The sequence below is a fragment of the Pollicipes pollicipes genome, unplaced genomic scaffold, assembly GCF_011947565.3.
Source record: "Pollicipes pollicipes isolate AB1234 unplaced genomic scaffold, Ppol_2.1 Scaffold_7261;HRSCAF=8764_pilon_pilon_pilon, whole genome shotgun sequence".
In the NCBI taxonomy this organism is placed as follows: Eukaryota; Metazoa; Arthropoda; class Thecostraca; order Pollicipedomorpha; family Pollicipedidae; genus Pollicipes; species Pollicipes pollicipes.
Window position 1 is genome coordinate 59,306,955 of NW_023597054.1, and position 22,586 is coordinate 59,329,540.

Sequence of the window (22,586 nt, forward strand, 5' to 3'; positions counted from 1 at the left end):
ACAGCCACCTAATCTGTGTTTAACGGGCCAGGCCAAGCACCGACAAACAACCCGAACGAGCCAGTCGCCCATGACCACGCCTCACTGCATTGCAATGAAACAACCCGGTACACTAACGACTAGAACGTGGACGGGGGCCTAGCAACGCCGCATGCATCGCATCGTATCGCAGCACCGTGTCTGCACTCCACTGGAGCCACCCAAGACCAAGAGGACTGCCGGCGCCGCGTCACCACCGCGGCCCGGCCGGCGCGGCGGCGACCACACGCCAGAAGCCCTCTCGTGGCGCGGCGGGCCTGCCGGCCGGGCAGCGTTACGTAACAGGCCACGAGTGCACATGCTCCGCAGGCCGGCCGCGGGCCGTGCAGGGTTCGACACGCCTGGTCCCGCGGCCGTCACGTCCGGGGGCCGGGCAGGCGCGAGAGCACCGCCACCGGGGCACAGGCGCCTGGTACCGGTCACTGAGGATACTCCCGGGTCAGACGGTGTCGGGTACCGGTCCGCCCCTGGAGGTGACCCAGTGTCAGGCGGCCGGCCCGTCACCGAGAAGCGCCCACGCCAGCGTCTGACTCCGCCGGCTACAGACTCCCTTCGTGACCATGCACTCGCATCGTCCCGGCAACAACAATCAACAGCTCGCGACCGGTTTGCAGCGCCGCCGGCGGCCCCGGGACCGGTTGCGCCGCTGCAGGGGTCACCAGGAGGGCTGGGAGGCCGACCGGAGCGCCAGCTCCAGCGGCGCCGGTCATTACACAACACGGCTGCGGCGGCGCCGGCCGGGAGTCCGGCGGGCTGGGCCGCCCGAACGCCGACCGTCAGCGACGCGTTCTTCCACTGCCGGCCGGCGGCCGCGCGGAGCTGGGCGCGGGCGGCCGGAGAGGGGATGGCACGACCTGCGCCGCCGCTCGGCCCCTCCCCAGGACCGCAGGCGTGCCTGTCCCGTGTTGCCCGGCGGAACAGCCGCTCGGCCCAGCTCGTCCATCAGTCTGGCGCCAACGGCCGCCGCCGCCTCCGGCTCGCCACGGCTGGCGGCGGCGTCCCAGCGTGCTGTGACGTCAGACCCTATCAGCAGTGCACCGGTACACCGAGACTGGGCCGCCGCCCGGCTCCGCGCGCCACGCTCACACCTGGTGTACTTCCACACGTCTCGGCCACCATCTGACGCTACTCCTCAGCGTGGCCACGTGTTCCCGTCGTTAGCAATGCACGTAATGCCTGAGCTAATGGTGGCTGTTAATGCGCATGGAATGTCGTTGGATCTACAATGTGCATTTGAGGCGCACACGCCGCCGCCCAGGAAACGGTGAACTCTGTTCAAATCCCGTGCTAGCCCAGCGATGCTAGCTGCCACCCGCACATAGTACGGTGTCGATGTTGCCCGAGCAATGGTCAAAGCGACAATTCCGACAGAAACCTGCGACGACAAAGGGTGAAATAGAGTTGAATATTTAGGCACGACCAGCGAGTCTTCAATGAAAGAAAGTTCTAGCCGATCCAGGACATTATCAGATGACAGAACGCCGCTTGGCCAAAACAATACTTGGCTAATTGTCAATCACCGAAACGGGGTGGTTGGGTATCGTATTTCTTAACAAAGGTGGACAGCCATCCGTCGATAGTTTGTGGGTGGGCACGGCATAGAGCATAAACCACAGCGTATCGCGTATCCTGCAGGTGAAGACCCCCCCCCCCATTGTTATCGCGGGAACTCCTCACGTCGTTACGAGCTGTGCAAAGGCATCCCAGCGCAGACGGTGTAGATCTGTCGGGGGCTTCGTTTCTCCGCGAGGTGACAGCGGAGGAGGGGGGGGGGGCATTGATCGCCCATGACACGCACTGGCGGTGCTCCAGCTCGACATTCGTTCGATGGGCACCCCCAGACACGGTAATGAGCGCCGTCTCCATGGCAACTCTCCAAGCGACGTCGCCACGGCACAAGCGGCCAGAGCTAAACATCCCCAAAACAGCTCCGTTCTGCCTGTTCGCTAGGCTTCATCCGCAGTGCGACTGCTTGACCTCCGTCCGGAGCGAGGCGTTCCACACTCGCATGGAGAGGGGTTCTGAAATGTGCACAAGTGCACACTACAGCGCCCCCAAAGACGACAACAACGAGAAGATACGTAGAACCAGTGCACCCGAACTCCAGCTACAACGTCGCATTAAAACTTGTTCTTTATCAAAACACAAAACTTTGTCGCACTGTTTCCAGCGGTCCCGCTGTTTCCTCGCTTCCTCGGGGGTCATCCCTGCATGCATCTGCTGCTGCTGCTGCTGCTGCTGCATCCCTCCCAGACTTTTACAGACATCAGCTCAAACACTTTGCATGGGTGAACTTTACGATAACAGAACTAGATAAACGAGGCTCATAACGCATTCTCGGAGGCCACCACCAGGGATAAGGCGATACAGCCAAATCAATGATTCTGCCTACGACCTCTCCGCCAGACATGACAGCGGTGGTTTTGTGTCGTACAACACCTCGACACGGTCACCCAGAAAACATTGCAGTACACTGATCCGGTGCAGCAGACCTTATGCCAGCAGGCCTTTTACTGTGAGCCGGACAAAACGTTCATCCACTGCGAGATTCGATCTCAGCATCTCCGGAACCTAACCCAGCGCGCTTTCTCCCGGCCACGGGATCTGCGGCGACAGCAAGTGCCACACAAGCCAACAGTACGCCGCCGGTCCCGCTCACAGATTACAACTGCATGCGGCGCAAAAGCCTTACTGGGTTCCAAAGTTGGTTACAATGCCGATAGTGCAGTGGTTTAAGGGAGTGTCCCACCTTCGGCCATAATCCAAAAGCATACTCTGGTAAAACCTCAGGACCAGTTACGTCTAAAAATACTGGGTAGTGCCACTGCAGCACCGTCAAGACATAATAAGGATATCAATTTAAAATACGTTCCAGCCCAAAGTGCGCTATCGACGCTCTTTTCTGCGCTTCTTCTCTGCGGTCGCGAGCACCGTCGTCATGACAACGATCGTGTGCACCTTTAGAAAAAGCGTTTGTGATTGGCTGAGCGGACAGGACCTGTTACGGAGAAGTACCTTGAGTGCAGCTTAAACAGCTTCAAGGCCGAAACGGCTTAAACAGTGCGTCACAGGGGTCTTGTGATGCTCCATTCCCGAAGACAAAGTGCACCTTGTAAAGAGCCACTGCGGTAAATGCCCTAGGGGAGAAATCAAAACCACAGTATAACGTTTCGTTGAATTCCGAGGGTAAAGGGTTCATGATCCCTCTGTTTGGTCTAAGCAGTGTTCCAAGCCGTCGAAGCATTAATTACATATTACAGGTAATTGACGGAATTGAAAAACGTACCCCGAGGACAGTTCTAAGCGATAGAAGGCCGACAAAAAGTTTACTGATGAGTTGGAATTGCACACCACACGCTAAGCAAAGAATGCACAGTTCACTGTCCATACTATCGTGCCAAGGTAATGCATTTTACCGCGCCGCAGAATGCAAACCATGCGACCCATTGGCTGCAACACTGCGCAACACATTTAAAGTGACCACGTCGTACTAAGCAAAATGTACGAACAATTTTTGCTACACGCATTCTGGAGGAGGTCGAACGGGTACAGAAATGTCTGACAATGGTCCAGCATGAAACGGAGGAGATTAATTCGTATGTATTTCAAACCTACGCTTTGTATCCTGTATGGCCTGGCCCGACACACCGGCGTGAGTACAGAGCATGTGTTTGCCCACTTCAACCAGCGGCTGTTGATGTGTACTGCTTGATTGTCACGTGGCATTTGAACGACATCTGAACTACCGTATGACGCTGACCAGAACACCAAGCACGGTCGCTGCCCCTCTCGGTCGGAGGCCTCGCAGGACAGCGGTCACGGTCGGCAGCAGCTGACCGACACCGCGTTCGTGAGCATCGGCCAGGTACGACACGACCACAACGGCCGGGCCGCTGGCTCAGAGATCAGGCGTACGCGACAACGGTCTGGAATGGCCTGACCAGCGGCGTAGTTCGTTGGGTGGGGAGACCAGTGGGCTATCGGCCAGTGCAGCGTTCGAACGCTGGTCGCAGCGCCGCTCCAGGGACGGCTTCCGTGTGACCCGGTGCGAAGAGGGCCAGTCCCGCTCCGTCCCGTCACGTCACGGACTGTCGCCGTTCTGACTGACGGACCCGCGCTCAGCGCGCTTTCCGACGCCAATAAAGCTCACCTGCACTCATAACAGACCGGCCTGTACCAATGCTGGCCTCACCACTTCATGACGAACCAAAAGACAGTTTCCGAATAAACGCTCGGAAACGTCTCCAACTCAACGCTCTGGAAAGCTCCAGCCCGAAATCTTTCTCTCACAACGGCGCCTGCCAGGCACGTTTTTGCGAGCACATGTAACGATCCCTGAAGAACGCTTTTAACGGAGCAAAAACTTGAACAGAACAGATTCGTTTCGACAAAAAACTTGGGCAAACTGCGCGTGGTCCACGACCTGAGCCACCGTCCAAGTGTCCGCCACTGCCGTAATGGCAGCGGCGGCACCCACCGTATCTGGGGTCGTCGAGCGCAGTGACGTCATAGTAGCGGTAGGTGCGGCCGTCCACGCGGAGCTGGCGGAGCAGATGATGGTAGCGGTGGGTCGGCGCTGGGGAGCGAGCGCACACGGTCAGCGTGCGTCCGGAACGGCGCCGCAGCCGGACAGCCGCGCACCGGCGAAGGAGGGCCGGCGGCGCGCGCCACCGCCGGCCCCGTCCTGTCTGTGCAACCGTGTATACCCGGCCCACATCGCTGCCAGTCGGCACTGGCCACTGATGGTCATCACATGCACGGCACACATGCACATCACAAACACCACCCGCGGCACGGGGCATGCCACTCCAAACAGCGCGGCATCACAGGGCACCAGCGCAGCCAAGCGGCGGTCGGGTCTTCACACAAGTCTGGTTGAGCGAATTCACGGCACTGCTCTTTTTTATGTTCCCGATCTGAAGCCGGTGTCGACGTGCGCCCCGAGCTTGAACGAGCCCCCGTCGGCCGCTCCCGGCGTTGCAGTCTCTCCGGCGGTGGGAGGTGTGCCGTCTGCCGGAGTTTGACCGTAACACCAGGCGGCGCGCCAGATAAAGTTACCCGCAATCGTGATGGTGCGCGTGTTCAACGCCAACACCTTGATGGCCTGGACAAGCCCTGCCCGAGACTCGCAGGTCCCGGCTCTGCTCGCGACAGCCACCTCCCACGCCCAACCCCACTCTGGTTAGTGTGGTCACTTCCGTGTGGCAGGCGCTTGGGTCAAGATGGCTCCCCATCAGGAGCCAAACGGCGACGCCGTCGCCCGCTGCGGCTGTCCAGGGTTCCTCGGCTGAACCCAGCGGACGACGCCCGACGCCTACCTGACATGATCAGCTGGGGCCCAGCCATGGCACGTCCGTGACACGTGACGTGTCCGGCTCAAACTCGTCAGACCGGCCGCTGCAATAGGGCAGCTTACCGCGTCAATCGCAACATGTTGCCATGTGGGTGGAGCTCGTGACTGAGCTGTCGTGATCGGCGTCAGATCACAAGCGGTCCGCGTCACCTCGCGACAGGCGGGAAGACCTGCCAGAAAGCTAATGCCAAGGCCGACTTTATCCTTCGGGGATGTCGCACGCCACCCACGTTTGCCTCGCTCTGCTCCCCGCCTCCACTGAGCGCACTCCGCGGCCAGTAAGAGGACCTGAATGTCGGCGACTGTGACCTGCTACTGTTTGTCATTAATGGTTTGCTTATAATGTTATGCGAGCATTGATAAATGCACTAGTTGTTTGAGTGTGACTATGCGATCATCCCGCGCTGTGACCGCAGCAGATGCACTCCCCTGGTAGCGGGCACTTGTTTATGTCCTTCACGCCACCGCGCCTTATTCCATCCGCTCCATTATTCACGCGAATACATTGTATGGATGCTACGGATTCGCTCGTTTTCTTAAATTGCTGGAAGAAAAACACAATGGACCTTTTCTCTGCAGTCGACATATGGAAGCTAACTCATTCGTCTAGGCTGCACTCGGAAGAACCGCTAACCGCCAACCGCCAACCGCTGACAGCCACCCGCCATCCGCCACCCGCCACCCACTGCCCGCCGCCCGCCGCCTGACCGACCTCCGACGAGGCGCACCGCCTGGTGTCAGCGGCCAGCCGCTGCCGGCGTACGCTGCGCGGATCCGAAGAAGCTGCGACGCCCGGCGCGGTCGACAGGGGCTCATTCAAAACCAAGGCGCCTATCGATCCAATCGCACATCGAAATGATGGGGTGCATATGGTCTTTAAAACAAAGAAGGCCACTCTTTTATCAGTTTTACCTTGAGCTTCCCCAAAAGTCATTTTGAACCCAAACTTGCTGGTCCGGTTATGATGTCCCATGGCACTGCTTGAGCCATCACACAATGCTGGTGGAGCCATCACAACACTGGTCCAGATATTGCATGCACACACATACACAAAAACACACACACACATACACACTGGTCAACTGCCACAACACGGTACTACAACCACAACACAGCTCTGGTTGAGCCATCAAATGGCATGATGTCAGAAATCAAAACACTGGAGACAACTCTTGTCAAGCATTCACACAGGGGGTGCCACTTTATATACTTAAGTGCTCGACCCTGAGCCCCTCTCCACAGTGTTGTACCTCCCCCCTTGGTGCTCTTCTGGGCTCCTCAATGCATTTGAGAAAAAGAGAAATTGGGCTAAGGAAATGGATAAAGTACCTTAATTTTTTGCTTCAATTTTGTTTAAGTTCTTAGATATTGCACAAAAATCATGTCTACTTTGCACAAAACAATATCTCAGGTCAAGCCAAACCATTTTCAATCAAAGTGCCTTCATTATCCCCCCCCCCCCTAGCTGTTTTTGATGCATGATGAACAATAGCTATTGTTGTTAATCACAAGGACTCAAAAAACAAAGATGTTTTCTGTCTGTGAACTACAGCCTTGCACAGTTGGCAAAACAGAATGGAACTGACAACATGTGTTGTTAAAACATTCTGATGTCTAAGGCATGCAAATTAAAGTTGCCAAAATACAAGAAGAAATCAAGTTTGGAGTATGTTTGGTCAACCTTATCAGCTCAGGCTCCCACTAATAAATTTAACAGCATCAAACCCCTGCCCACACAGAACTGGTTCAACCCTCAAAAGGTTTTATTAAACCATCTTCAACCAGCTATTTTACAGAATTGGCACCACAGATGTATTATGCTTCTGCCTGACTGCTCTTGACCTCTGTTGCTGTGGTAAAGATTCCACATGCAAAACTGATCATAAATATGACTTACCAAATAAAAACCATGTATATAATCACTGCAAGGAAGTCATCTTAACTCCCTTTGAAAACTTACCAGAGCTTGAATTGCACAAGCACTATACCATCTTAAACACTATACTGCAGGTCTGGCAGGCTCTGGTCACAGTAACTTAAAAACAATCCCTATCAATTTGACTAGAAAGTTATCGTGGAATACAAAGCATCACTCTAAGACTAATAGAAACTGTAGCTCATTTTGCCTGCTCCTATTAAGATGTTTGATTGTGGGCAGCTTATCAAAATATTGGACACAAATCATTGAACAGAACTATTGAGGGAATCATAATATGTCATGCAATATCCAAAATTGATGAGATCAAAGGAAATCACCACATCTGATGGTAAAGCATATCTTTGAGGCACATAACATTACCAAATCTACCCCAAAAAGAGCAATTAGCTATCCTATTTGTGGTAGCATCCTGTCTGCCTCTAACATCTTGTTGACATGTTTGTCATGGGTTGAAGACTCAAGCTAAGCTAAATGTCAACCCACACCAAATTCTGCACACCCATGTCACTTGGGAATTTACAGGCAACAGTGCAATAGCACCCTCTAGAAGAGCAAGTAGCTAAAATGGCAGACAATTGTACTCACCAGTTTCTCCCATGTCTTCTTTCACCTAGTGTGCAGTGCTGGATCTTACTACCTCACATATACGAACCCATGGTAGGTTTAAACAACAAGTGAAAGCAATGTATCCAGCATCAAACAAGGCACAAAAAGTATCTTGGTTGTCCAGCTTCAAGGCGGAAAAACGTGACGAACAACTGGCCAGCTTAATAAACCTATATTCCACGCGACTCGAAGCAAAATTTTGGCAAAAGTTTCTTTCTACATATCACATTGCGCTCCCTTCGACGTCAAGATGCAAGATATCTCACAACACCACGACAAAAACACCGCCGCTGGCCCGACAGCGCCACCCAATGCGCCCTCGCCCGCCTGCGTCCCGTAACAGACCGCTTGCTCCGCTCGCTACGGTCTCCAGGAACAGAGCAAATACAAATATGACGCAAACATTGTTAGCTGTTTGTTGGTGTTTTGATGCATGGTCTCTGTGTGAAATCTTTGTCACCTGTTTACTTTCAAGGCCGATATTTTTTCTTGGTACGTCACAAAGACGTGGATAAAAGTTAGAAGGTAATTAGAAAAATCACGTGTTTAGGCACCAAATTTTCGCACCAATTTTGCTTCATGCACTTATATCAGAACAACCTTTTATTGAACGTGAGTATTAGCTTGTTTTCTAATCTGACACATTTATATTCCTGTCATCATGCTTTGTATTCACATGTGTTCCAGCTACCGACCTTCTCTAATTATGAATGGCAAATATTTTTCTTAAGGAAGAAAGCTGTTCAGGATAAGCAACTGCGCTGCAACTTGGAATCACATTTAGGGCACCAGCGCTGCTAACAGAACTTGTGATATATCAGCTGATATTGCTTGATCAGCTGGGAAGGATATTCAGCTGGTGGTACCTTAGGCACACATGGCCGAACTGTGCCAACAGCATTTCCATGACCACATTGCGATAGTAACATTCTGTTTGTGAGTGGGGTACGGGGGTGGGGGTGCGCACTTACGTCGTATGAAGTTTTTGGGGACTGTGTGTTTGGCATCGGTTGGTTATGAGGCCTATTGTGTATGAAAGCGGTGTTTGTATCTCAGTTAATAGTTATACGTCCTGTGTTAAACATGCCCATCACAGCATTGACATTGCAATTACATCATTGCATGCACTCAAGTGCTCAGAGTGTGTTGCACAGCTGCCACTGATTTGAATGCATAGAGACAATGTTTCTGGAAATAGTGATGTGAAACTAATGGCAGGAAGAGTATGAATACTCAGAAAATGTTTGCTTACTATTATCACCTGGAAATTGAGCACAACTTGGCCTGGCCTGAGCTTAGTGCATGTGAGCATTTAGTTCAGAGCATGGATGTTATATGGGGTGTCCAGCACAGTGGAGAGATCTGTTGCAGTCTGGCCTCAATCTGATTTGACATAAACTTGGTGTAGGTGTACTTTCCTACCTAACACTAGAAAAAATCATTGCACACCATTCGTCATGTTCAAGGCATCATCTCAAAACAGGTAGAATCATGCTCCTACCTTCGAATTTCAATAACTTCGATGGCGAGCTCCTGAGCGCCGTGCGCACCGCACCGCCTGGACTCCCCAGCGCCGTTTCTGCGTTGCCGTCGCGTAAATACCATATTTCTGCTTACCAAGAACTCTACAAAATGTACGGGACCAAGGTAAACCATTCGTTGTGTTTAAGGCGGAACATATCGTAAATAATTTCAAAACAGATAGAATCATGCTCCTACCCTCGAATTTTAATAAATACGATAGCGAGCTCCCGAGCGCCGCATGCCCCGCACCGCACTGCCTCGGCTTCCAAGCGCCGTTTCTGCGTTGTTGCGAAAGCACAATATTTCTGCTTATCAAGAACCATAAAACATGTACGGGACCAAGGTAACAATAATAAAGCAACCAAAATCGTTTCTTATCGAGTTTAGGTACACTTATGAAACACACAGGCCAGAATAGTCCAGAACATATCCTAACCTAACCTAACCTAACCTAACCTAACCTAACCTAACCTAACCTAACCTCCCCACCCTATATCCCCTTCAACCCAGCATCTCATTGGCATCCATGTTCCATGCCATATATAGGTGCCATATAGTGTGGCGTCGAGGATCAAATTTCATGGATTCTTGCTACCTTGTCCCGGTACATTTTTATGGTTCGCAGTAAATGTGGTTTATAGTTATAGTATGGTTTATATAGTATAGTTTAAAGTTATAGTTATGGTTTATAGTATGGTTCGCAGTTAATGTGGTTTATATGGTGAATATGGTTATGGTAAATATGGTTTATGTTTAGTAAATATTTTTTTTGGTTTGCAGTTAGGTTATGGTTGTCCTGCCTTAAACATGACGAATGGTTTACTTTGGTCCCGTACATTTCGTACAGTTCTTGGTATGCAGAAATATTGTATTTACGCAACGGCAACGCGGAAACGGCGCTGGGGAGTCCAGGCTGTGCGGTGCGCGCGGCGCGCGGGGGTCCGCCATCGAAGTTATTGAAATTTGAAGGTAGGAGCATGATTCTACCTGTTTTGAGATTATTTACGATATGTCATGCCTTAAACACAACGAATGGTGTACAATGATTTTTTCTAACGTTAGGTAGGAAAGTACACCCTGACCATTATGTGTACTAAACCTGGTGCATAGTTGTACTGAGCTCAGACCAGGCCAAATAAAGCCAAATTTTTAAAGTTATGCATGCTTTTGGGAATGTTTTAAAGTATGTGTCTTTGCTTCTACCATTGTAACATCATAATTACTTTGAAACATTGGCTCCCATACAATGAATTTAATTGTGTTAATGAATCTGGTACTGACTGCACCAAACAAATGGGGTGCTTAGATTTGCAGTGTGCAGTGAACCAAAATGACTATCTTGTTGCAGCAATGTTGCTGCTATGCTGGACATGTTTGGCCTAAACTATTCTTTGCAGTCTGGCCTAGGTGCTCAGCGCAGCCTATCCTGCCCCCTGTTGTCACCTGATTGTCATGCTATCTTAGTCAGGGATAACTAGTAGATGCCTTAAGGGACTTAACACTCCATGCCATGGGTGGATGAATCAGAAGGCATGTGCTCTAACCGACTGATGTTTTTGGACAGACTCGAGTGCACTTAGTTCTGTGATGTCTTCCACCTGGGTGTGCCTCAAAAAAGGTATTGAGGAATAGAATTGACATATTTTTGGGGGTGTTTCAGAGCAAAATAGATATTGGGGCAGTATTGCACAATTTTTAACAAAGGAACCTGACTATAGGCCAAGCTTTGAAGACTCATGTTTCAGTGCAGCAGTGTTTTCTCAATAGTGTTTTTTACCATACCTCCTGGCATATTGAAGGTCAATTATTTTCAACATGAGAACTTTGAACTCATAATGCTGGAACATCAAGTGCTTAAGGCATTTTTTGGATGTATCCAAATGCCTATCAGAGAGCTAGTTTAGTCATACTCAGCTGGCCACTTTGGTGCTCCATCCAGTCTGCAGCCTTTACCTTCTTTTGTTGGGTTTTCCATTCACCCATATGTTGATATGTTTCTTGAGTCTGTTGAGAATATTGTGCAATCTCAGCTTCACTTTCATGTATAGGCACATCCTGGTTGTGAACATGATTCCATAGCTTCCCTTCCATAGCACACCACCAGCTCTGCATAGAGCCATCCTGTGTGCACTTCAGGCTATGTTCATTGAATGATAAGCACCATTTTGTTGGTCACTGCAGGTTAATATACTAGGATGCTTTCCTGTGAAGTGTACCCCATTCTACACTTCTCACTGAAATGTAGTGTATGATGAATTGAACTGGTAAGGCATTTTTATGCAGCAGAGCAATTTGGAATATACCAAGTAAGTGTTTAGGAAGTTTGATTTTTACTTTGGGATGTGAATTTTAAATGTTTGAAACAGTGGGGAAATCATACCAGGTTCATTTTGACTTTAGAATGTGAATCTGAAATGTTTGAACCATTAGGGAACACTTTTGACATCAGGCTCATATGATCATAATAATAAGGGAAATCAGGTTCCATGTGCACCTACAAATATGAAGCAGAAACCTGCATACACACTTCCTGGCATGCAACTTGCAGTTGCATTTCAAATTGGCATACTTGCTTCCATGTAGTTATGTTTTTGCCATATTTACAATGTTCAGCATGCATGTGTAATATGGAATGTGTTATTTCCCAGATTCTGAACCTCTGTTAGGGTGCTACTGAAAACAGAGATGGAAGCAAGTGGAGATTTGGCCAATGCCAATACTTCTTCAGAAGATCCCAAAATTGGCAGGAGCAGTTCTACACAGGAGAAGCTTGCCCAAGCAAAGGCCAAATCCAAAAGGGTCAGATCTGTGTCAATCTCTGAGCCTCAGCCCACAAGGTCTCAGCCTAAGTTGTCCAAGAACAGCAGAAGATCACGAGGTGGTCTGGGGAGGGGACTTCCGAAGAAAGGTAAGTTTTGAACGGGCTACAGCTCCTGTCAGATTTGGCTTGGAATATTTGTCCTCCAACCCCATATGGTGAAGCTGTGTGGTCATTCCGACCATAGGTAGAAAAAACTAACTGAATGCCTCGATGCAATCCTTACGCGATCGTGCGTTCATACAGCTGACTCACTCTTCATCCTTTAAAACCGTTTTTTAGGCTAAGAAGTGAGTACTCCAGCAGTGTTCTGTTTTGAGCACATTGACCATGAGACGTGTCGAGTGTCCGCTTTGTCCGTCCTGAGGGCGCCCACCGCCCGCGGGTCGGCAGGCCTCGCCTCCTCGCCACGCTGAGGTGCACCCGGCCGGCAGGTGGCGCCGGTGGCAAGGGCGTCTGGGGCAAACCGGGCTCCGAGCTGGAGGACCCCGGCTCGGCCGTCGACTCGCGCGACCCCAACTATGACTCGGACTCAATGGACGACCACGTGCAGCTGGAGCCGGTCCCGGTCGAGCTGAGCGCGGACGAGATTAAGGTGCGCCTCCCACCCCCGCCCCCCGCCCCATCCCCGCCGAAAAGACGCCCTTGTGCCCGGTCGAGGCGGTCGCGCCAGCTGCGTGTGACACGTTGTCTCCCCGGTTGGCGTTCTGTGGAGGACTGGATGGTCGTGATGATGTCGGGAGGGGCTGTTGTGACTCTCGGGCACGTGATGACGGGAGGGCTGGCTCTTTGGCACGCGGTGTCGTCCGCTGGAGCAGGTCTCAACCCACCCGTGCCTGGCGATGCTGTTGTAGTATGCTTGTAATCAATAAGCATGTGGCGGGCCAGTGCCCTTGGTATTTTGTCAATTGTGACGCGAAAACGGACTGGTCTTGGTGCGTCTTCTCGAGGCCCACTCCGTGTGCCAGTAGGTACGCCACCGATGCATCCACGTCCCCGCCCCCGCTGACATTGCCAAAGTGAGCTTTTGGGGTCATGCCCGCTCCCCTTGTATGTTTTGGGGTTCCAACCGGAGCCCGAAGGTCCGGGACTTTTGGCAGCTAAAGATGCGTGTAGGACTTCTGAAACATAAAAACGGTGTCCGAAACATCCAGATAGCATCCAAAGTACAAAGATCCCCCTGAGTTCAGAAAGGCCCCTAAGCAACAAAGAGGGCCCCTGGGGACGAAAAGGACCCTATAGCGGCGAAGAGGGCCTCTCTAAGCGACGAAGAAGGCCTCCTAGGTCTTGAAGATGGGCGTCATATGACCAACGTAGTCCGTGCGCCCCAAAGCCCAAATCATCATCATCATCATCACAAGCGATGAAGACAACACACAAGTGGCGAGGAGGCCTCCCTAAGCGACGAAAGGGGCCCCTAAGCGACGGGGAGGGCCCCTAAGCGAACACGAGGACTCCTTTAGCTGAGAGGATCCCCATGACCTGGTCCGGCCCGTCTCAGACTGACGGCCTGGCCAGATCACTGCTCAGCGCCGTGCGCGGCTGACCGGCTCGTCCGGGCGCGCTCTCCGCAGAAGCTGGCCGAGGGCCTGGTGCTCGAGTACTTCGACCACGGCGACACTGGTGAGGTGGATGGTGCGCTGACCGACAACTGGGACAGCATCAACATGCACCTTCGCTACCTGGTAGGCATTCGGACAGCCTGGCCGGCTCCCCCGGTAAGCGTCTGTACAGCGTGCCGCCGGGGACGCTGTGACCGAGCAGCCGGTGTGCGCCAAAGCTCTCACAGTCAACCCCAGAAGGCAGAACGCCGCATTGGCCGCTTGGAAAAAAATGCCGGACTGATGAAAAAGGACTGAATGGTGCTGAGCTGGTGGGTGCGACGTTCCGACCCACCAAAAGCAGCAGTTGTTTTCGGTGCTAGAGTGCTGCGGAACGCAATGTCAGCAAAACAGGCGAAGTCGCCACTTTCCCTGCACCCGCACAAATAAGTACATCTCAGCAATTTTTGCAGGCAGCTGTGTATTGTTAGGCCCCAAAAATGTTCCCAAAGTATAGATTGCCTACTTGCTATTGCGTGCTTAGATGTAAATGTGGCGTTCGCCTTGTAATGACAAGTGACGGTGACAGGTGGGCCCAACGGCTGCGAGTATCACACCGCTCTGGGCGCGTTATCGTCGCGTCGAGTGGTGCGTTGCACGAGCCCCGATCATGCCTGCTAGCCGGGGCGACTGTGGGCGGCGCGGTGCGCCAGGCCCCGCGGTCACTCCGACACACGGACCGTGGCGCCGCGCTGGCGTGCCGTGCCAGCGCCGCTCGTCGCACGCTGTGACCCGTGACGGCAGCCAGCCGACGACGGCAGCGACGCGGCGGGTGCACACGCCCCTGCAGGCGACGCCCGCGGGTGCGTCGCTGGCGCCGCGGATGTCACTCAGCGGTCCGTGTGGTGCCGTATGTCGGCGGATGCCGCGGCTCAGCGGCGGCTCCTGTGGCTCAGGGGCGGCAGGCTTGTGACGCGCCGCCTGCCGGTGGCGAGGTCTCCTCCCTGCTCTTGGCCAGATAGCCGACCGCAGCAAAGACCAAAGCAGCTGCACGCATCGAAACGTGACGGGCCGTGCCGTCTGCGCCGGAGCGGGCCGACGGACGCGGCGACCGCGTCACGTGCCGCCACAGTGCGTGACGCGGCCGGTCCGCTGTCAGCGCAGACGCGGCCGCGGCCGCTCCGCTGTCAGCGCAGGCGCGGCCGCGGCCAGCTCCGGCCCAGGCCAGGAAAGGCTAGCGCTGGCCGGCCCACGACCGCAGCCTGCCGTCGCGGCATTTACGACAGCCGTGTGACGCGGGCGGCCTCGCCAAGCGGCCCTGATGTGGACTGACAGGGCGCGGCGCGGCGCCTCCACGCTAATGTTGCGGTGCTGATGAGGCGGCCGTTCACCCGCTACTGGGATCGGCGGGAACGAGTAATGGTACGGTAGTACGCGTCATGCGAGGAACTGCGCGCGCCCATCACATGGCTTACGGTTCATCGACCGAAGGCACGGCAAACACGAGCTGTGGGAGTCGAGACGACCTTCAGTTACCCCAGAAAGCGATGCTCATGACCCCAGCAGCAAACTGTTGAGCTTTTTTGTTTTGCTTTGAGCTGTTTGCATCCATTGGCTTAACATGGCAGTGTTCCCCTGCAGCACGCTGCGCCGCCGAGCTCATCCGCAGACTCCGGCCGCGTGTCGCGGAACACGGTACGGCCTCCGAACTCCGTACAGTCTCGACACTGTAGTAAAATGGAGCACGAATGTGTTAGAATGAGCTTAAAGCAAAGTAGTGGAATAGTTAGATTATGTATATATAATATCTTGTTTATTAAATGAGTAGAGCAGCCAATGGACCGGAGAGCGTGTGTGCAGGAAGTGAGCCTCTGTTTGCATGCGTGTTTCAGATCGTAGTGACTATGATCGAGGTGGCCATGGACCACAAGGCGTCCCACCGCGAGCTGACTTCGGTCCTGCTCTCTGACCTGTACCAGGAGTGTCTGACGCAGACGGACATCTCCAGAGGTGCGTCCGCTGCGGGCCGGCGTCACCGGCGCCTCTGCGCGCCCGCTCGCCGGCGGGCATCACGTCAGGCCTCAGCCAAAATGTGCCGATGGTGTCGACTGGTTGTGCTCTTTTATAGCCGACGTTTATTGGCTTCAAGTCTGTTCTGGATTGTTCAGGTGAAAAAGCTGGAGTAGTTAATGTTGTGAGTAGTTATTTACTACTTTAAATTGCTCTGCTGCAGCTGGAGTAATTACTAAGAAGCTCACCCCCGTCTGTATTTGTAGTTCCAAGAATCTTACCTCATGTCACTTGAATTCAGGCTGGGTCCTGCCGAATTGCTTTCATGAATTAGATGTGGATTGAAATGTGCCTGCGAACTAAGTGAAGACTGTCTTGAACGCATGTCGAGGGTGCCGACACGAATTAGACGTTGATTCATGTCCATGATTTTATGTCAGCAAAAGCAAACATAAGCGTAAGTCACGCCCACGTAAACATGTACATAGCAAACCGTCTTTAAGTGCAATTCATTGCGTTGTTACGAGTATCCTCAGCGCAGGGATAAGCCCAGAGTGCGAAGTGAGAGTGTAGAGATACATCCCAATTCATGTCTTACCCTTTGTGTTCAGCTTTTAATTGGCCTGATATGTGGTTCATCCTTACTGAGGGTATGCCTTACCAAGTCTGTGGATCTCAGGCCTGGTTCTGTGCTCCCATGAAAAAGCAAGTTTCTCTTGATGGTTGGCCCGAATCCCGAGGTTGCCAAGCAATTTGGTGCCTGGTCTGAATCCTTCTAGTTGCATCCTTAGTGGTGCTAAAAACACGGTTTTGTATGGCACGGTGGCTACTGCAAATATACATGGAGTGATTTCAAAACATGGTATGGCCATGCGACAGCGACAGTCCGTTAAAACCACATTTTGACAAAGAGGCCTGACCTTTAGAGTCGGCTCCGGCTAAAAGGACGCTTGAAATGCCGCATCTTGGCGCCGCATCTATCTCGCGCGCGTTTCGTACCATGCGGCGAGCCACCACACTGCATATCCTGGCCGGCCACGTTTCGGTTCTGTGTCGGATGCTGTTTGCCAGCACGGATTCGTTGTCTTGTCCGTCGCTGAACTGTGCGCCGCCTGTTCCCTGCCAGACTCGGGCGCTACTTGGCTTGCCTTCGCCAGATGCAGTCCCCGCATTAGGCAATGAAAAGCTCCGCTTCGAGGTTTGTCAGGCAGATGGCTCCTGCCCCCGGGCGGGCCCTGACTACCAGCCAGAACTCGGCCGGCGCCCCGTTCGCGGCTCGTATGTCCTGCCCAGCCCTCCCTCCCCCGTCAGTGCGGAGCAGCCGAGCTCTGTCCCCAGCGGCCCTCTGCTCGGGCTTGGCCAGGGACAGAGCCCCGATGGGTTACATAACCGCGCGAACCGGCGTCAGGACCGATGCTCCATCGGCCAGATCCTGTTGCTGGATCGTTTGATCCGTGGGGGCGTTCTGTGCATCGGTCCATGGGCGGCTGGCGAACCCTTCCGGCCGGCCGGCGCTCGCTCCCCGGCCTGCCTCGGTCTGTCAGCGGCCAGACTTGTGCGGCGCCGCAGCGCCAGCTGACCGTATCTTCCGCGGCGCTAGGGTTCGAGGCTCTGCTGGGCTCGTTGTCCGACTTGGTGCTGGACTGTCCCGAGGCGCCCACCGTCCTCGGCAACTTCCTGGCGCGCGCCGTGGCCGACGACTGCCTGCCGCCCAAGTACCTGACCAGCCACAAGGGCAAGGTCGAGTGTCGTCTGGCCGTGTGAGTCAGGACTCGGGCCGACCGCGGGCCGGCCGCGTCAGACGCCCGCTGGTCTGCAGGCGGGGGGGGGGGGGGGCGTCAGTCAGGTCAGCGGGCAGTGGTGTCCGCCGGAACGGCGTCAAGTCGGGCCTGCCGGCCTTTCGGCGGTGTGTAGTATCTAGCGTGCATCAACTACATGCATGTTGAGCCCGTGCCTACGTGCCTGGTGCACACGGAGACGTATTATAGCCGCCTTCCGTGCCGGTCTCCAACGGCCTCCAGATCAGTACTGTCGTTACATAAAATCCTGTCGTCGCTTTAAACGCAGGTGTCGGCGTCGTCGCGCGCCGGCTCCCCGAAGCTATATGTGGTGCGCAGCGTCCGCTCTTAGCCGGACGATGCTGCGATGGCGCCGGCGCCGGTACACCGGCCGCGACCGCTCCGCTCTGACCGCCGCCCTCGCTGGCCGACCGCCGCAGGCAGGCGCTGGACCGGGCGGACGTGCTGGTCAACATGCGGCAGGGCATGGTGCGGCTGGACAGCGTGTGGGGCGTGGGCGGCGCCCGCCGGCCCGTCCGCTCGCTGGTCAAGCAGATGACGCTGCTGCTGGAGGAGTTCCTCACGTCCGGCGACACTGAGGAGGCCATCAGGTGCGCGCGCGCTGTGACGAGCAGGGCGCCGGCAGCGTTTGTCGGGGTCGCCCCCGGTGCTGGCCGAGCGGCGGCCGGTCTGGGAAAGCCGTTCGGTGTACATCTGAGCTCGTGGTCTTGTAACGAGGTTATCTATGTGAAGGACGCGTTTCAGTGGAGCGCGCCTCTCCTCCTTGTGTTGTCTTATTTCGCCGCGCAGGGTTCTGCGGCGCTCCTCGGTGCACGTCACTGTCGCCGTCATGTGCCATCATCCGCCGCCCCCGGCAGATGTCTGAAGGACCTGGAGGTGCCGCACTTTCACCACGAGCTGGTGTACGAGGCTGTCACCATGGCTATCGAGCGCTCTGACGACAAGTCCATCGCGGAGATGGTGCGCCTGCTGAAGGCCATGTCTGACGCCTGCGTGCTCAGCCCCAACCAGATGGACGAGGTGGGTGCGTGGCGCCCGGCGGCAGCTGCGCCCGCTCTTGGTGCTCCGGCCGAGACGCATGGGTGGTCCACCTGCTGATCACTGGCCGGTCACTGACCACAGCTGACCACAGCTGACCAGCCACTGACCACAGCTGACCAGCCACTGACCACAGTTGACCACAGCTGACCCGCCACTGACCACAGCTGGCTGGCCACTGACCACAGCTGACCCACCACTCACCACAGCTGACCCGCCACTCACCACAGCTGACCAGCCACTGACCACAGCTGACCAGCCACTGACCACAGCTGACCCACCACTCACCACAGCTGACCCGCCACTGACCACAGCTGACCAGCCACTGACCACAGCTGACCACAGCTGACCTGCCACTGATCACAGCTGACCCTCCACTGACCACAGCTGACCAGCCACTGACCACAGCTGACCCACCACTGACCACAGCTGACCAACCACTGACCACAGCTGACCACAGCTGACCACAGCTGACCCGCCACTGATCACAGCTGGCTGGCCACTGACCACAGCTGACCCACCACTGACCACAGCTGACCCGCCACTCACCACAGCTGACCAGCCACTGACCACAGTTGACCACAGCTGACCACAGTTGACCCGCCACTGATCACAGCTGACCTTCCACTGACCACAGCTGACCAACCACTGACCACAGCTGACCCACCACTGACCACAGCTGACCAACCACTGACCACAGCCGACCACCGCTAGCCACAGCTGACCATGGCTAACTACAGCTGACCACCGCCAACCGCAGCTGACCACCGCTGACCACAGCTGACCACGGCTAACCACAGCTGACCGGCCACTGGCCACAGCTGACCAGCCGCTGACCACAGCTGACCACCGCTAACCACAGCTGACCAACGCTAACCACAGCTGACCACAGCTAACCACAGCTGATCAGCACTAACCACAGCTAACCACAGCTGATCACCGCTAACCACCGCTAACCACAGCTGATTACTGCTAACCACAGCTGATCACCGCTAACCACCGCTAACCACAGCTGATTACCGCTAACCACAGCTGATCACCGCTAACCACGGCCAACCACAGCCGATTACCGCTAACCACAGCTGATCACCGCTAACCACCTCTAACCACAGCTGATTACCGCTAACCACAGCTGATCACCGCTAACCACAGCTGATTACCGCTAACCACAGCTGATCACCGCTAACCACGGCTAACCACAGCTGACCGGCCTCTGACGACCCATACATCTAAGGCTTCTGTTTGGGATTGGACCGCTGGTGGTCTCCTGTCTGCCGCGAGCTCCCATCCCTCCGCTGTAGGGCGTCCGACTGACAGAGCGCGACACACACCAGGCCCCGCCCCCCCCCCCCCCCCCACAGCGTTCTGACGGCGGACCCTGCCGCCAGGGATTCGCCCGCGTCTACGAGAACATCCCAGACATCCAGCTGGACGTGCCGAACGGCCACGCGCTCATGGAGAAAATCGTGACGCTGGCCTTCCAGGGCGACATCATCTCGTCCGACACCAAGAGGAAGATGCCGGCCAGGTGGGTACCCGCTGGCGGACTGCGCCCTCGTGCTGCTCAGCGTCTGGGAGGACGCCAGGCCAGTGCCGTGAGCGATAGAGGCTGCCCGTGCAGGTCAGCCGGTCAGCTTTCGCTCGGTGTATGCGCGACACTGACTTGTGATGCGTGATGGGATGCTGCTGTGGTCTTGGCCTGTCGTGTTCTCGTCACGTTGGTTGAGGCATCTTGCGCAACATCGGCTGGCGCTAAGCTCGTTACGCATAATCTGCTGTTGTTTAAGCCATCAATTTGGTTGCATTGATTGTCTCGTGCCGCTGTTTGCCACATGCCCCCTTCCCCCGCTCGTCGTGGCCGACTCCCGTCCCCAGCGCGTGGTGACGGCGCCGCTCTGTCGCAGGGGTCGGAAGCGGTTCGTGTCGGAGGGAGACGGCGGCCGCATTAAGGAGCGCGGCGACGTTTTCCCGCTGGCGTACTGAGCGGCATCGCGCACGGGGCTCGTCCACCGAGCCCCGCACTGTCTGATACGGGTGGCGAAACGGCTCCACCGCCTCCTCCTTCCCTGCTCCCCTGAGCGGGGGAGCCGGCGGCGGTGCCTCCTCCTGCTCCCCTGAGCGGGGGAGGCGGCGGCGGTGCCTCCTCCTGCTCCCTTGAGCGGGGGAGGCGGCGGCAGTGCCTCCTCCTGCTCCCTTGAGCGAGGGAGGCGGCGGCGGTGCCTCCTCCTGCTCCCCTGAGCGTGGAGCCGGCGGCGGTGCCTCCTCCTGCTCCCCTGAGCGGGGGAGGCGGCGGCGGTGCCTCCTCCTGCTCTATTGAGCGGGGGAGCCGGCGGCGGTGCCTCCTCCTGCTCCCTTGAGCGTGGAGCCGGCGGCGGTGCTGTCCCCGCCGCTACCCCGTGGCCGGCGTTCGGTTTATTTTTGTATGGGGTATTTTGAGCGGCTCAGCTGCGACGAAGCCATAAAGTGGAGGGTGCGAGGTGGATGAGTGCGGCGGGCGGCGCCGGACCGCCGGCTCGGTGGTCTGACGCCACCTGCCTGGGTCACGGCGTGCGAAGGTGCCATGCGCGCCGTCTTAACCTTTGAAGCTGTGCCACAGGGCAAGCCCGGTCAGCAGGTTCATTTCAGTTTTGCGTTCGGCTCGAGAAGTACAAAACATTTTGTTGGGGAGGGTGAACCCCGGAAACGGTGGGTCGTTTACCAAGGGCGTCGCTCGTTGGAAGGAAGGGTCTGTCTGGTCGGAAAGGGGCGTGTCCCCGTGGGCAGCGCTCCGGCGCGAGCTCGGGATACAGCGGTGGTACTTCTGGTGGTGCTGGGTCGGTGATAAGGCCCTGCTTGTATTGCGGTAGGACGGCCGGTCCCAGCCAAGTTTATGCGTCGTTTCAGTGCGGCCTTTGGGGACGTGTAGCTGGCAGGCAGGATGGAACAGAAACGGCTCCTTAATGGCATGATCTCGGAACGTGACCTGAAATTTGCTTGAATGTCAAGCGATCAGTATCGCTTGGTGGTGTACAGGAGGAAGCGCGGTTCTAAATGTGCGCGAGTCAAACCAAATGCTGCAATAAAGTCAAGTATTTTTACTACGTTCAAACTGTTTACCGTTGTTGAAGCAAACAACACGTCATTGCTCTGGGGTTCTCTTGGTATGCGTTATGCAATGCTCGCTCCCATTGTTGCCCCCTTGGCGACACGTTTGGTGCGTCCGTCGAGCATAGTACCTTCGAATACACGAAGTGAGCCACCAGTTTGTCGTTTAGTCTGGAAGCGAGCGATGAAGCCTTGCGCCACTGGTTCGTGAGCGCGATCACATAGCCTACTGCTTTGAAACGCGCGTCGACGCTATCATGCTCAGATCGCGCTGGTGGCGGCGATGACATTGGGTCTGTAAACTGTCATGCCCCTGTGACGTACGAGAACGTCTGTTCCGTGTGCCATGTTAACGAGGCAATCAAATAATGCCCAGCGGGTGGTAGCGTTCCGCCGACTCCTTGCGGTGTGCCTGACGGGGTCGCAGTGCAGAGGCGCTGTAGCGTCGCCCGCTCCCGGCATCAGAGCCGTGCCCCTGAGGCGCCTGAGCCAAGCCCCTGGGGCGCTGGAGCAAGCCCCTGGGGCGCCGGAGTCAAGCCCCTGGGCGCCGGAGCCAAGCCCCTGGGGCGTCGGAGCCAAGCCCCTGGGGCGCCGGAGCCAAGCCCCTGGGCGCCGGAGCCAAGCCCCTGGGGCGTCAGAGCCAAGCCCCTGGGGCGCCGGAGCCAAGCCCCTGGGGCGCCGGAGCCAAGCCCCTGGGGCGTCGGAGCCAAGCCCCTGGGGCGCCGGAGCCAAGCCCCTGGGGCGCCGGAGCCAAGCCCCTGGGGCGCCGGAGCCATGCCCCTGGGGCGCCGGAGCCAAGCCCCTGGGGCGCCGGAGCCAAGCTCCTGGGGCGCCG

The 22,586-nt window shown here is 55.7% G+C and overlaps 2 protein-coding genes across 4 annotated transcripts in view; one reads left to right on the forward strand and one right to left on the reverse strand.

Moving 5' to 3' along the window:
- Positions 1-8,268, reverse strand: part of LOC119111913 (cytoplasmic aconitate hydratase) — a 29,595-nt gene extending 21,327 nt beyond the window's left edge. The window contains exons 1-2 of the mRNA XM_037235788.1: positions 7,917-8,268; positions 4,517-4,615 (exon numbers count right to left, since the gene is read on the reverse strand). Of these exons, the coding sequence (XP_037091683.1) occupies positions 4,517-4,615; positions 7,917-7,929 (112 nt within the window). The 5' untranslated portion in view covers positions 7,930-8,268. The remainder of the gene's footprint in view (positions 1-4,516; positions 4,616-7,916) is intronic.
- Positions 8,269-8,472: 204 nt separating this feature from the next.
- On the forward strand, positions 8,473-20,786 carry LOC119112098 (programmed cell death protein 4). 3 transcript variants are annotated; one of them, XM_037236109.1, is made up of 10 exons: positions 8,473-8,549; positions 12,110-12,369; positions 12,714-12,874; positions 13,854-13,964; positions 15,713-15,830; positions 17,431-17,590; positions 18,049-18,219; positions 18,487-18,649; positions 20,056-20,195; positions 20,572-20,786. In XM_037236109.1, exons 2-10 carry the CDS (start codon positions 12,147-12,149, stop codon positions 20,648-20,650), a joined length of 1,326 nt encoding a protein of 441 aa, XP_037092004.1. In that variant the 5' UTR covers positions 8,473-8,549; positions 12,110-12,146; the 3' UTR covers positions 20,651-20,786. The 3 variants fall into 3 exon arrangements, with proteins under 3 accessions (XP_037092004.1, XP_037092002.1, XP_037092003.1); XM_037236107.1 differs by lacking the exon at positions 8,473-8,549 and adding an exon at positions 8,791-8,873; XM_037236108.1 differs by lacking the exon at positions 8,473-8,549 and adding an exon at positions 8,880-8,946.
- The last annotated feature ends 1,800 nt before the right edge of the window (positions 20,787-22,586 follow it).